Source organism: Terrapene carolina, unplaced genomic scaffold (genome assembly GCF_002925995.2).
Source record: "Terrapene carolina triunguis isolate 2854851 unplaced genomic scaffold, T_m_triunguis-2.0 Scaffold62, whole genome shotgun sequence".
NCBI lineage: Eukaryota > Metazoa > Chordata > Testudines > Emydidae > Terrapene > Terrapene triunguis.
In genome coordinates, this window is record NW_020664413.1 from 64853611 (window position 1) to 64869168 (window position 15558).

General features: G+C 46.0%; 1 protein-coding gene across 1 annotated transcript in view; it reads right to left on the reverse strand.

Moving 5' to 3' along the window:
• Positions 1-2721: 2721 nt before the first annotated feature.
• The window catches only part of ABCA12 (ATP binding cassette subfamily A member 12), a 125960-nt gene continuing 113123 nt past the window's right edge, over positions 2722-15558 (reverse strand). The window contains exons 48-54 of the mRNA XM_024206873.2: positions 14481-14625; positions 13605-13739; positions 9677-9780; positions 8709-8801; positions 7725-7830; positions 6213-6350; positions 2722-2841 (exon numbers count right to left, since the gene is read on the reverse strand). Coding sequence (XP_024062641.2) covers positions 2722-2841; positions 6213-6350; positions 7725-7830; positions 8709-8801; positions 9677-9780; positions 13605-13739; positions 14481-14625 — 841 coding nt within the window. The remainder of the gene's footprint in view (positions 2842-6212; positions 6351-7724; positions 7831-8708; positions 8802-9676; positions 9781-13604; positions 13740-14480; positions 14626-15558) is intronic.

Here is a 15558-nt window from a genome sequence, read left to right on the forward strand (position 1 = left end):
AACTCAAAGTGCTGCCTTTTAAAAAACACCCTACAACTTGCTGAAGTATTCTAAAAAAATCCTTTCCCTTCTTTTTTGGATCTGTACAATCTAAAGGGGCACAAGCATCTCTGTATCGCAGCCCCTCGCAGTTATATATAAAGTACATCTGGACACAGCATTTGAAGATCCATCTTCCAGAGGCAGCACACAAAGCAATTGACATCATAAAATAATACTCTGATTGGCATTCCGGATAGGATTTAAATGGTAGACATGCTCTGAATCCTTTGCAGAGAACGCAAGACCTCCACCAAAGACAAGCCTAATTTCATCCAGGATCTGTATCATGCATGCCATGTAAACAAGAAAAGGCAGCCTTTACAGCGCAGGAGCAACAATGAATGCTTTAGCAGCATTTTCAGTTACTTCTAAGCTAAGGGTGTTAAGTGCATTCTGTAGAGAGGACTGAATTTCATAGAATATCAGGGTTAGAAGGGACCTCAGGAGGTCATCTAGTCCAAGCCCCTGCTCAAAGCAGGACCAATCCCCAGACACATTTTTTTTGCCCACGATCCCTAAATGGCTCTCTCAAGAATTGAACTCTCAACCCTGGGTTTAGCAGGCCAATGCTCAAACCACTGAGCTATCCCCCCTCCCTTCCTATGTTAATTATGATCTGTGGGTTGGGGTCTAAATTTAGGGCCAGCTGCTACCATTGAAACACAGCAGAGCTCCCAGTGATGTCAGCAGGAAGTTTGCACAAAGATCAAGGGTAGACAATGACCTTTCTGGCACAACTACACGACATGAGGCTGAAGCCCACCACAGAGTCCTGAACACACTAGTTATTAACAATACCTGCCCCTGCGTGATTTTTGCAACAAGCCTCAAAATCAAACTTGAACTAGGGAAACTCATTCCCTAAAGATCAAAGCAAAATAGATCACAGGTCTCATTGAAAGTTTCCCTTGGCCCCAAAATGAGGTTGAACAAACCCCTCTCTGGTTTGAATTTTGTACACGCCCCTGAAACCGAGCGAGAGTCACGTCATTTCAGGTTTATTGGGGATTCCCCTTCTTACAGCAGCACCAGCACTTCAATTGCAAGAGCATTGGGGGCAGGGACCCCCTTTTGGTGCGAATGGGGTCTGGTCCGTGGCTGGGGCTCCTCGATGCTATGGAACTACAAATAAATAATACAGGTATAATAGTCTCTGACCTCTTTTGAACACCCACTACCCTTGGAAAATAGCAGTGAGCTCCAAGACTGGGGTTTTTAACCTGCTGTTCTGCTGAAAGGTGCTAATGGCTGTCAATCAGCAGGATCTTAGATCCAATCACGAGCCTCATTAAAGCCAATGACAGGGTCAATGGAAGAAGCAATGCAGCCCCCTTTATGAAGTAACAGTAGCTGCGGACAGCTGGGAGATAACCCAAAGTAATAGGTGGCAAGGCAGAGCAGAGCTAAGCTGTGGGAGGGAGAAGTTTCTCTGTTTGCAAATGCAGGGGGGCTAGGATATCATTAGCAGGCTGTGTGTGTGGCGAAGGCAAAAGCCAGAAGGATTTGTGGGCATGACCCCAAGAATAAGCAGAGAGACAGGGCTGCTTGTGCACAGAGCTCGCTGGAGAGGCAGACTTGGGGATGTCTGAGCAAGGAAACAGCCTGCTGCTGTTTGTTTCTACTGGACTCAGATCAACAGGACTTTGTGTAAGGGTTTTTTGGGCGGGGGAGCAGTAAATAAGGAAGAATATACCTGACTCAGCACGGATTTCTCACCCTAGCAGAAACAACCCTGCCAGGCCCCGAATACTCCTGAACTGCCCAGGCCAAAGGGGAAGGCAATGCACTTGGCAGTGTGAAGTGCAGCACCCGAGCTGGGAAGCACTGTCCTCCAGAAGGCGTTGTCCCTGTGTGGTGAGGGATAAACCTGGAGAAGTTCTGCAGAGATTGGGTGATTGCTTATTCTGGGAGAGGCCGGGTTAATGTGTCTCAGTTGGTGGCAGAGGGGTGGTGATTAAATTGGAGTGTGACTGGGCAATTTTGCTAGGCACAATGCTTCCTGTGGTCCAGGCTGTTGGGTTTGCTGAGTTGTGGAAAATTGCCTGGGACGGGGAGATTTGTACTAGGGGTCATGCAGAGTTGGTGCAAACTACAGAAACAAACAAAAACAACAGAAGCATGAATTTTAAATAACTGTATTAATACTGACATAATCCACACACAGAGAAAAGCTTTACGTAGCTATCTAAGATGGACCCCATTGCTGGAGTATCACCACCTTTGATGTATCTAGACTCACAACACCTCTGGGGGGCAGGGAAGTGTTGTTATCCCTCCATTTGACTGACATTTCAAGGTCCCACAGGAAGTCTGTGGCAAAGCAGGAAATTGAACCCCGGGTTTCCTGAGAGCCCAGCTAGCATCCGAACGACTGTCCCGTCCTCCTTCTCACTTATGTCCCTGACTCCAGAGCAACTGTTCCACTCTATCACCCACTGGTCTTCTTGGTGACAGCCAATGGTGAAGAGCTTCCAGAGTATTTGAACAGCAAGTATCAGGAGATGTCACCAACTTTGCAATATAGATATAAAATAAACCTAGAACAAGAACTGTACGACTGGGGCAAGACCAATCTGACATGCCAGTTTTACATGTTTACCAGGTTGCTAATAACAAAATAAGTAAAAAAAACCCATTGTTTAGAAAAATATGATTTTTTTTAAACACCGCAATATCCCTTTAACAGATGGCATTTATGTTGGTATCTTGGCTACTTGTATCCGAGCAGTCTGAGCCTACATCTGTACTCGCATCTGCATTGTCAGCCCCAGTCTGATCTTTGGCAAAGTTGATGAAAACCTAAAAGTTTAAAGGAAAATATTGATTATGTGACAAACCTAAAAAAAAAAAGTCAAGAAATGGACCAAAAAATGCCTTTTCCCCCCATGGACTATAGCCCTGGGAGGGAGGGATTCTGTGTTTGGGATGGGATTTCCAAAAGGGGTCTGAGAAAGCTAGGTGCCAAATGGGATTGGGGCACTTACATGTCTTGGGCTGCTTTGCAAAGCCCAGCTTCATTGCATATTTTATATACATGCACGTATACCTATATACACATCTACCTATATATTTATATGTGTGTACACACCCAATCCTATATATACATACACACATCTACATTATATACATACACACATCTACATTATATACACACACCCTATTACACACATCTACACACACAATTCACTCTCAGAATAGTATCTAGGATTGCAGGGTAATAGTTTTGCTTCCAGATCCATTCACTTTGCACTACTCTGGTGGCACAAAGGGGCTGGACAGTTGCCCCATCGGATCAGTTGAGGATTCGCCTGTCACAGGGGAATCCCCAGGTGGCATAAAAACAAGATCTCTCCACTGCACCCCACACCACCGGGACTTACAAGAAGTGGAAGATTGGACAAATGACCAGGGAGGAGTATAAAAATATTGCTCAGGCATGCAGGAGTGAAATCAGGAAGGCCAAATCACAATTGGAATTGCAGCTAGCAAGGGAAGTTAAGAGTAACAAGAAGGATTTCTTCAGATATGTTAGCAACAAGAAGAAAGTCAAGGAAAATGTGGGCCCCTTACTGAATGAGGGAGGCAACCTAGTGACAGAGGATGTGGAAAAAGCTAATGTACTCAATGCTTTTTTTGCCTCTGTCTTCACAAACAAGGTCAGCTCCCAAACTGCTGCACTGGGCAGCACAGTATGGGGAGGAGGTGACCAGCCCTCTGTGGAGAAAGAAGTGGTTCGGGACTATTTAGAAAAACTGGACGAGCACAAGTCCATGAGGCCGGATGCGCTGCATCCGAGGGTGCTAAAGGAGTTGGCGGATGTGATTGCAGAGCCATTGGCCATTATCTTTGAAAACTCATGGCAATTGGGGGAGGTCCCGGATGACTGGAAAAAGGCTAATGTAGTGCCCATCTTTAAAAAGGGGAAGAAGGAGGAACCGGGGAACTACAGGCCAGTCAGCCTCACCTCAGTCCCTGGAAAAATCATGGAGCAGGTCCTCAAGGAATCAATTCTGAAGCACTTAGAGGAGAAGAAAGTGATCAGGAACAGTCAGCATGGATTCACCAAGGGCAAGTCATGCCTGACAAACCTAATTGCCTTCTATGAGGAGATAACTGGCTCTGTGGATGAGGGGAAAGCAGTGGATGTGTTGTTCCTTGATTTTAGCAAAGCTTTTGATACGGTCTCTCACAGTATTCTTGCTGGCAAGTTAAAGAAGTATGGGCTGGATGAATGGACTATAAGGTGGATAGAAAGCTGGCTACATTGTCGGGCTCAACGGGTAGTGATCAATGGCTCCATGTCTAGTTGGCAGCCGGTTTCAAGCGGAGTGCCCCAAGGGTCGGTCCGGGGGCCGGTTTTGTTCAATATCTTCATTAATGATCTGGAGGATGGCGTGGACTGCTCTCTCAGCAAGTTTGCAGATGATACTAAACTGGGAGGAGTGGTAGATATGCTGGAGGGTAGGGATAGGATACAGAAGGACCTAGACAAATTAGAGGATTGGGCCAAAAGAAATCTGATGAGGTTCAACAAGGACAAGTGCAGAGTCCTGCACTTAGGACGGAAGAATCCCATTCACTGTTACAGACTAGGGACCGAATGGCTAGGAAGCAGTTCTGCAGAAAAAGACCTAGGGGTTACAGTGGACGAGAAGCTGGATATGAGTCAACAGTGTGCCCTTGCTGCCAAGAAGGCTAACGGCATTTTGGGCTGTATAAGTAGGGGCATTGCCAGCAGATTGAGGGATGTGATCATTCCCCTCTATTCGACATTGGTGAGGCCTCATCTAGAGTACTGTGTCCAGTTTTGGGCCCCACACTACAAGAAGGATGTGGAAAAATTGGAAAGAGTCCAGTGGAGGGCAACAAAAATGATTAGGGGGCTGGAGCACATGACTTACGAGGAACGGCTGAGGGAACTGGGATTGTTTAGTCTGCAGAAGAGAAGAATGAGGGGGGATTTGATAGCTGCTTTCAACTACCTGAAAGGGGTTTCCAAAGAGGATGGAGCTAGACTGTTCTCAGTGGTAGCAGATGACAGAACAAGGAGTAATGGTCTCAAGTTGCAGTGGGGGAGGTTTAGGTTGGATATTAGGAAAAACTTTTTCACTAGGAGGGTGGTGAAGCACTGGAATGGGTTACCTAGGGAGGGGGTGGAATCTCCTTCCTTAGAGGTTTTTAAGGTCAGGCTTGACAAAGCCCTGGCTGGGATGATTTAGTTGGGGATTGGTCCTGCTTTGAGCTGGGGGTTGGACTAGATGACCTCCTGAGGTCCCTTCCAACCCTGATATTCTATGATTCTATGATTCTAAAAGTGGGTCACCTTGGGGGCATGACTGCAGAGCCTAGTGCTCCAGCTATCCCCTGCCAATGGGATGGTCCTAGCAGGCATAACTCAAAGTAGCCCTTAAACTTGGGATCTTCCTACACTATTTGTATACTGGTGAAAAAATGTTTTGAAGTGGAAATGGAGGGAACGTAACTATGGCACCACGTCACAAATACTCATAAACAAAATGAGTATTACAGCAGAATCTAGAAGCCCCAACTGAGATTGGGGCCCCATTATATCAATAGAGAGAGAGGCAGATCCGTGGCTGGCATACGTTGACATAGCTTCACTGAAGTGTCCATGGAGCTATGGCAACCTACATCAGTTGACGATCTAGTTCCTACTAAGAAAAGAGCAGACAGAAAGAGCTGGCAGTCTAACTAGACAAGCAAAAGCTGGGAGAAAGGAATATTATCATCCCCGTTTTACCGATAGGGAAATGAGGCATACAGAGAGCGTGAATAACTTCTGAAATCAATGGTAGGAGGGCCAGGTACTGAAGCCACAGCTCCTGACTGCCCATCTGGGCCCCTACCCACAAGACCACCCTTCACCTCTGAAAAATGTGGGTTGAAATTCTGCCTTCATTTACAGCTATGGAGTCCCAGTGAAATCAACAGTACTGCACCAGCGTGACTGAGGGCAGACGACGTCCTTTGGGCCCCGTTTTCACACAACTTTGCTTGTGCATTTTCCCAGCACTACCATATGCATCTGGAGACAGAAGGGCTAGAAAATGCACGTACAGGTGTGTGCACTCAAACGGCGAGTGGAATGAAACCCCTTTCAATATGTGGTCCAATGTGTCTGGTAACCAGTTCACGTCTGAATTTCTTACCTCCTCTAGAGTGGTTTGACTCACTGAGAAGTGCCTAATTTTGAAGGCTATTTTGTTGGTCTCCAGAAGATCGAATATGTTTGCTACTCCTCCTGCGGAGACGGGCACGTGATATTCTACCGTATTGAGATGCCGGTCCTGTGGGAACAAGAGCAGTGTGATAAAGTCAAGGTGCTGCAGGCTGTAAAAGGTTAACAGGTCCCGGCAGGTCATACAGCTGCTTGGGTGCAATATAAAAAGGTAGGGGAAGCTAACTCAAAATGGAATTAAGGGGGAGGATGTGTCTTCTCCCTTTCTGACTCACTCAACTGAGAAAAGCCTATGGGCAATGGCTGCCTAGTGCAGCGGTTCTCAAACTTCATTACACCGCAACCCCATGCTGACAAGAAAAATTACTACACAGTCTCAGTGCCCTCAGAATAGTTAGTATTTTAAATAAAAAATGCTTCAGCCCCCCCCACCGCCGCCTCTGAAGCGGCGGTTTAGGGTTTCAGCCCCACCGCCAACCCCAGAGCTCGGTGCTGGGACTTTCTGCCCTGGTGACCCCATCCAAATGGGGTCGCAATCCAGTTTGGGATCACAATCCACACTTTGAGGACCGCTGACCTCATGTGTTTCCAGTGAGTTGCTTTATGTTTGTGGTACTCTTTGGTGGCGAATAAACAAGCCCTGAGGAACAGGCCTTAGGAAGATAGAGGTCTGGAGCTTTATTTCCCTTCTCTGGCTGGTAAAGCTACTCCCCAGCTGACGGGCTAGTTAGTCCATTCTGTAATATCTCGGTGAAGACTGAGAAAGCTGGAGAAGAAATTTCTTGCATGGGAAATATTGTTCTGCAACAAATATCAGGTATTTTCTGGAATCTATGTGAGGATCCGACTAAAACTTCTATTATCTTAGGCTTTTGGGGAAGACTAAAGTGCATGACGGACTAGGGTCTTCAGGGAAGATGTGGTATTTCCAATTTGTAGTTTGGATGGATGACTTTGAAAGTTGGGGTTAAGCTAGAGGGTTGGCTGGTCCTGCTTCAATACTGTGTTACTCCACTTTGATGCCAATGTAATTCTACTACCAGAGGCACCGAGTAATCCCAGCTCCCTCTGAAAACAAGTGGAGCTAGACAACTACAGCCTTCTGTAGCACTGACATCAATGGAATTACTCAAGTGAGTACGGAGTTGCCGGATTAGACTCCTCTCTTGCATGCTCACTGTCACCTTTTGGCTGTGTTTTTAAAGCCACCTAGGAAATCTGGATGCTTTAATTCCACTAAAATTAATTGGACCTCGGTGTCCAAACCCTTTTGGCAGCTCTGTAAATCTGAGCCTTGCCTCTGCTTTGGAAGAGGGAGTTGCAATTCCCTTATGCTTTGAGAGCATAATGCTCTGGGCAGCTATTGCTGAGTCAAAGCTGTGGTCAGAAGAAGCTTACAAGATATCGGTTGTGAATATAACAGGTTTGAGATGGGATCCCGTTCTCAGTTCCCCCAGCATCTGGTCTGATCTATCCTGCTTACCTTCAGGCATGTATTTGGAAAGTGGGACTGCATTAACTCCGTCAGAGCCTCTGTGCTGACCGCGCTGCTCATCAAGTGCATTTTCACGGTGAATCCTCTTCCAAACCTAGACAGAAAATCAGAATGCGTGCTGCACAGCAGGTACGGAACAGACACAAGAGAGTCAAGTGGCCTGGCTGGGAGCTCTTGGGAAACAAATCCAGCCCCGGAATATCTCCAGTGAGGTCAACAGCGTCAGCAATCCAGTCAGGGTGATCATTGATAAGCTGTGAAGTTCATCACCATCATATGTTTTTAATTTCTACATTAAAGTCGACCAAGTTATTGTGTCATCTGGGTAGAGGCACATGCCTCTCAAACGCTGAACAAAAGCTTCATGGAGGCTGAACGTGTATTATGGAGTGAGCTGGTTGAGAATTTCTTAGCGAAATGTTTTTTCATTGGCAAGTGTTGAGTTGTAGAATGCTCTCAGGTCCTGCATGCGAGAGGGAGAGAGGGCTCCCAGCCAACCCCAGAGAAACCACGCAGAGCGAGAGCACTCACTTGGGATGTGGGTGACCCTGGTTCAAGTCCCTGATCTGCCTGTTGTGGAACAGGCCCTTGAACTTGGTCCCCCTCATTACAGCTGAGTGTTGGCTAGTCTGGGGTGGGTCTCTCTCACTCTCAGACATGATGAAAAGCCTTGGATTTGTTCAGCTGCAGAATGAAACCCAGTGCCAAAACCCTGACATTCGTCACAAAACCGAACTCTGATTTGCCAGCCAGCCCCACACTATTATTTATCACAGATTCCCAGAAACAAAAGGCAGAAAGGCTTTCAGTGACGTCCAGGGTTTGTTCCCTACGTGCTAATGCCCTGAGTACACACAGCTAGATCCTCAGCTGACGTAAACCAGCATACTTCAGTTGCCTTCAGTGGAGCTCCCCGGCTTTACATTAGCTGGGCATCAGGCAGTGAAAGGAGAGAAGATACATTTGACTGACCTGCTCTTAATATGCTGCAAAGAGCCAAGGCACTGGAAACGTCCATTCACCATAATAGCCAGCCTGGTACAGAGAGCTTCACATTCTTCCATGCTGAAAAGCAAACAGAGAAACTCTACACCAGGAGTGGCCAAACTGGGACTCGTTTTATAGTTAAAGTGCAGCTCACGGAGCTCCCCCTCCTCCCGCTTCCCACATTCTCCACCCACCAGACTGGGTGGTGGGGAGCTCAGGACCTCTGCCTTGCAACAGGGTGCTGGAGTAAGGGCTTCTGCCCTGTGGGGAGGGGGGATCTCGGGACTTCAGCCTGGCGGGGTGCGCCTCCCGCGGCTCGGGGCTTCAGCAGGAGTGGGGCTGAAGCCCCAAGCCCCAGCAGGTGCTCCCTGGCTCTTGAACTTCTGAAGATTGTCATATGCAGTTCGGAGGGCCAGTAAGTTTGGCCACCCCTGCTCTATAGAGTCACTGAATGGGAATAAAAGACACTCTAATGGCCAGAGCATTAATGGTTTCCCATGCGCTACACAGGAAATTAACCTGTAACTCATCATCTTAATCACCTGAAATCTCTAGCTGGCTCCTATTCCACTAGGATAGGGAGGGCCCAGGACCTCAAAGATATTTAAGGGCGTTAAATACCTTCAAGGATCTGGGCCAAGGATCCGTTCAATGCAGAGCAATCACACATTTCCAGGAAGTGTTCAGCACTTCCTGGAAGATCTTCCTGGATTTTCTTATTGTATGTTATTGCAGGTGGATGTTACTAAAGATGGGCTCAAGCAGCATAATCTAGATCCAGATATTTTTGCTGCTGCTGTGATTCAGGATTAGGATTCAGTCCATTATACAGACTTGGAAAACTTGGAACTGGAAGTGTGTTTAAATTTCAGTGCCCCCAAAGTTCTAGGGTGTTCCAATGTGCGGTTTTAGTTTGGGCTTAATAAAGCATAAAGGCAGCCAGTAAACTCTACCTGTGGGACGTGAGTATCACTGAACATTGGTTCTGTACTTCCTCAGAGATGATTTTCCAAAGGTGTCGTTTAGCATTAGGATCCATTCCAGAGCTTGGTTCATCCTTTAAAAAATAACAACCCCCCCCACCCAGATTGTAAGTTTAAATAGTAAAGAAAATGTCATTTTTGTTCCTCTCCATACCTGCTCTCTGTTTAGAATTGTCATTACAGACACTACAAATACCAACACAACCACTTCGCCCTTATATGGCGCTTTTGGTCTGTATTATTAGTATTATTTATATGTATGATGGTAGTGCCTAGGATGGGACCCCCTTGTGCTAGGCGTTGTACAAACACATACTAAGAGGAAGTCTCTTCTCCAAAGAGCTTACAAACTACATAGACACAGCGGGGAAATGACTTGTCCGAATTCACACAGAAGGCCTGTGGCACAGCCCTCTCCACTGCTACGGGCCTTATCCGAACATTACACTAATTTACAAACACTTTGGCTGCCTAGAGGATTTGGAAACCCACTTCCCATTAATTTCAAATCAATTAATTTGAAAATCTCAGCCTTACTTTTCCCAGAGCAAAACTGACTCTGAGGTGCCACAGATAAACCTCCCTCTGTGTAGATGTTTTATTTCACACTTCTATAAATAACAACTTATTAATAAATTGTAGCTCTGATCCAAACAGGAGGTAATACCAGACTGCACTTTGTCTTCTGGGTAATATCTACTTCATTTACGGACAAACAAGTTTTCTGTCTTCAGGATTCCATAGACAATAAGCTACAGATGAGTAACAGTATGTTGTGCCCCACCTCATTCATCATCAACAAAATTACCAGCCAGCTTCCTATTGTAGAATGGTTATTGTTGGTGACAATGTATTATACGAAGCAGAAAGAAAACAGCTTGTTATTCAGAAAGCAACTTGTGCTTAGACAACCTCCTCTTCTCCCTTTTTATTGGGATTTTATAGGTAAAAAGAGAAGCTAAAGTTAGAAGGAATTTCATCAATTTAGGGGTGGCTCTTCAACGCGTGTAAATCAGAGCTGTGCCCATCTGGCCCAATGTTTGGAAAACTGATCACCAAGTGTTGCAGAATTTACAACACAGCGGTGGCAGGGTGGTCTGGTACTTTGTGGGGTTGGTTTCTGTAGTTACTTTGCCTGTGGTGTGACTGAGTGAATGTGATATGAATGGAGTCTGGAAGATCATCTTCTCTTGGTTTTTCCCCCTTCTCTGTTATGTTTGTTTACGCTGAAACATTTTTCTGATCCTCTCACACTTCCTCTTCTTTCCTATGAGCCCAAAGAGTGCTGACACGTGGGAATAAGGCTGGTTGCCTTAACAACAATTAAGCAGAAAAGACTGGGGCTAATTGCCCTAATTTAATCCTGAAAGGCCAGGTGAGGCTTGTTGAGGAAAGCAGAGCATGAGGCCAATAGGAGCAGGAGAAGGGCCAGAGAAAAACAATTGCTTAGGCGGTATGGGGGTAATTTAAACATTGGCCACTTCTGGGTGCTGGGTTAACTAAACTTGGTGTGCTAGGGCCATCCCTTGGAGAACTGCAAGTGAAAAGCCTGACTGGGAAATCTGAATTGCGACTTTGGGTGTGCATGTATGGAATGTTGTGTGTGCGTCCTTTCCCAGCTCAGGAAAGGGTGACTAAAACTTGTGGGTAGCCCTCGAGAGAGAAACACCTGTGACTCTTACATCAAAGCCAGACCCACTGCTTGAGGCATCTCTTTGACAACAGCAAATGGCAGTTTGCACAAAGAGAACATTTCAGTGATGATGCTACTTCAGAGCAAAACTCCAGTATAATGTAAGAAGAAAATGTTAAGCTCCATTTAGATGAAACGTTCTAATATCCTCCATGTGGCAAGAGATATATGCTTTCTAGATTGTATCTTAAAAGGACACTACTGTTTTGGTTCTGTTTTTCACCCCATGGCAGTTTGGGGCCACTGGTACAAGCTATCTGCTCCTTACATCCCCTTCTTGCTATACCATGGAGGGCGTGATCTCATCTTAAATCTGATATGGAAGTTGTAGAGAGACAATAAGTATGGAATAGTGTGATAGCATTTTTGGTTCCTTTCCCTTTAAGAGCAATAGGTAGACACAATATAGTATCCATGAAGAAGCACTCATGCAGAGCCTCTGGATTTCTCTCTACTACTGCTCGACTGAAGTCGGGGCATTTCAGACATGTACAGTCAGGACGATAATGATCTCTGTAAACAGCATTGGTTAGACCAGGGGTTCTCATACTTGGGCCACGGCTTCTTCAGGGTAAGCCCCTGGCGGGCCGCGAGACACTTTGTTTATCTGAGCGTCCGCAGGTACGGCCCCTCGCAGCTCCCACTGGCTGCGTTTCGCCGTTCCCAGCCAATGGGAGCTGTGGGAAGCGGTGGCCCGGCCCGCGCCACTTCCCGCAGCTCCCCATTGGCTGGGAACGGCGAACCGCAGCCAGTGGGAGCTGCGAGTGGCCATACCTGAGGACGCTCAGGTAAACAAAGCATCTCGCGGCCTGCCAGCGACTTACCCTGAAGAAGCCACGGCCCAAGTTTGAGAACCCCTGGGTGAGACCATGCCTGGAATATTTTATACAGTTCTGGTGTCTACATTTTAAAAAATCTATTGGCAAATTGGAGAGGGTGCAGAGGAGAACCACAAAATAATTTGAAGATAGGAACAAAGAATACCTTAGAGTGAGAGACTTAAAACGCTCCATCTGTTTAGCTTATCAAAAGAGAAGATTGAGAGGTGACTTGATTACATTGTGTAAGTACCCTCCTGAGGAGAATATAGTGGGAACTAAAGTGCTCTTTAATCTAGCTAAGAAAGGCATAACAAGAACCGATGGCTGGAAGGTAAAAAACAGATCAATTCAAATTAGAAATAAGACACACATTTGTCAGTGACCATTGCAACAAACTACCAAGGGAAGTGGTGGATTTTCCATCTCTTGATGTCTTCAAATGAAGACCTGATGCCTTTCCAGAAGAAATGCTTAAGTCAAACACAACTTATTGGGCTCACTACAGGGGTAACTCCCATGGCCTGTGTTATACATGTTGACCTGTGACCCCTGACCGCATCCTACAGAGGTTATGAGGTAAGCTTGAGTTATATATATATATATAAATATTGCATGTAATAAAATTGCTTTTATTAGTTATGAGTGACCTAGGATTATACGATTTAGCAATGAATGCATTACAACACACAAGTGCACAGCAAAGAACAAATTAATGGAATGCTAATGAACTTCTAGGGGATTTTTAGTATGTGTAACCATGAGGTTAACTTCATTAATATATTGGAAATGCTGGGAAAAGTATTAATGCAAAAAGCTATGTCAACAATCATAACACCAATTATGGTTTCCCAGACAACCATAAATGGACCAAAGGCCAGAAAATGATCTAACCATGGTCATGGGACATGTGTGGGTGTTCAGGGGAAGAAGGTCTGAGATATAAAATAAGGTGTAAATCCAACCGTTAATTGGGATCATCAGAATGACAGCGTAAGCGACAGTCAAAACCGTCATCACCACTTATGGTGACCTCCACTTACTTTTCTTTCCATCTTCACTTCTAATGGCCTCCATAAGCTTGCAAGTATGCACAATGCAGTAAACCACTTCACTGTACTTATACATATTGATTTTTCTATCATTTCAGTTATATTTGTCTGTACTAACTAAAGTCCAAAGTTTCTGTGTGTGCTTCACCAATCTCCAACTCAGCAACATTTCTTACGTAGCTGCTGAGTAAAAGAACCTGTTATGAGTGACTGATGCAACTTGCACTCTAAACTTATCCAAGGCTACAGACAGGAGGTCAGAATAGATGATAAAATGGTCCCTTCTGGCCTTAAAAGCTATGGATCTTTTCATCCCAAAATTTCTGATTCCTTACCAGCAATAGAATTGATGGATTACCAATGAGGGCCAGAGCAGTTGATAACTTTCTATTAGTGCCATAGCTGCACATCGAGGTGACTCTGTCTTTGTACGGCATCAGATTAAGTCTATGAAGAAGCTGACGTACAATCTGTGGGTACAAATAATAATAATAAAAAAACTTGGTTTACACGGAGAATTAGACCAACCATAGAATATCTGGAACAAGTATGTATTTGCCAACAATTCAAGACCCAATCCACAATAGGTGCAAATCAGTGTAGCTCCAATGACTTCAACAGAGCTACACCGATTTACATCAGGTAGGGATCTAGCCCTCAGTCTCTGGCGGTTCAGATACTATAATTAAATGTCCTTTGAAATAACATATTGCTGCCAGGTTGGGTTTCACTCCACAGAAGTCTTTGAAGTGTGGAGATTTGCTTTGAAATACCTGTTAAAATAAATAGGAGTTCAACGATTTCACAAGACCCCCTGGGATAAATACATCAGGGACACAACCTTTACTAATCCCTTTTACAAATCCCAGCTTCCCTTGTTCACTTAGGACTTGAACTAGTAAACACTTACTACTGAAGTCAATGGAGTATTTGCACAGATGTCTACGTAGGGAGAGTTTTAACGGCACTGCCCAGTTCTAAGTCAGTTCCATACTGTGACCCCGTGTTACAAAACAGTCAAGTTCTGTGACCATCCCACACCCATCTAGCCACAAAGCAAGGGAGTCCCAGGTTGGAAATTCATGATTGTCACCCTCATTGTTTATTATTACTCATAATGGCCTTGATCAAGACCACTGAAGTCAATGCAAAGACTCTCACTGACTTGACTGGGTCCCAAGAGAACTCTTCAGTCATATGGGTCTACTCACTCCTTTAATCTCTTTCTCTGGGATGCCGTGTAGCCGAGCATAGTAGTACATGTGCTCTTCCACCGTCAGCAAGTCATCCAAGGCATCTTCTTGAGGGCAGTAGCCAAAGAGCGACCAGTGGGTGTCATCAATGTCACTCAGGGATCTGGATCAGGAAAGGTGAAAGGTCATTTTATAAACACTTCATAAGTCTCCTATATGCTCTATTAAACAGTAAGGAAAGGGGGAAATGTAGCCTTCACTGGAGCAGGAATGCTCTTAATTCAGGATATAACGGCCTGTGCAGATCTGACGTTCTTAGCTCCTAAAAGGAAGGATTGTGTGTCTCACACTGAGTAATACCTCACACTGCTTGTACGTCCAGTGGTTTTGATGGGCCAGTTTCCAGTGTCCTTACTCATGTTTAAGGCTAAGATTTAGACATGAGTATTTTTAGTAAAAGTCACAGACAGGTCACGGGCAATAAACAAAAATTCACCTGTCCGTGACTTTTACTATAAATACCCATGATGATTAAATCTCTGCGCTGTGGGGTCCCTGTTCCAGCCATGGAGGCTGATTGCCCCCCGTGGCCTGCTGCTCCCAGGCCCCCAGAGACCGCTCTCCTGACAGCCTCTGGGCCACTGCTCTGGCCGCCCCCCGGAACCGCTGCTGCTCCAGCTGTGGCTAGATGGGTGTGGGATGGTCACAGAACTTGACTGTTTTGTACAGGGACCTCCGTAGCTTCCGCAGCTGCAGGGCTGCCCAGGGGCCAGTTGCACTAGCCACTGCTGGGCTGCCCCCAGGACTGATGCTTTGGTGCTCCCTGGGGTCTTTGCTCTGGCCACCCGAAGGACCACTGCTTGGGTGATCCCTGGGGCCAGCTGCCTAGGGCCGCCCGAGCAGCAGCCAGTGCGGCTGGCCCCGAGGACCACCTGAGCGGCTGGTCCTGGGGCCACTCCAGCAGCGGCTAGTGCAACTGGCCCCTGGGCAGCCCTGCAGCTGCGGAAGCTACGGAGGTCGTGGAAAGTCACGGAATCCATGACTTTCCGTGACCTCTGTGACAGAATCGCAGCCTTACTCATGTCTAGTAGCACTT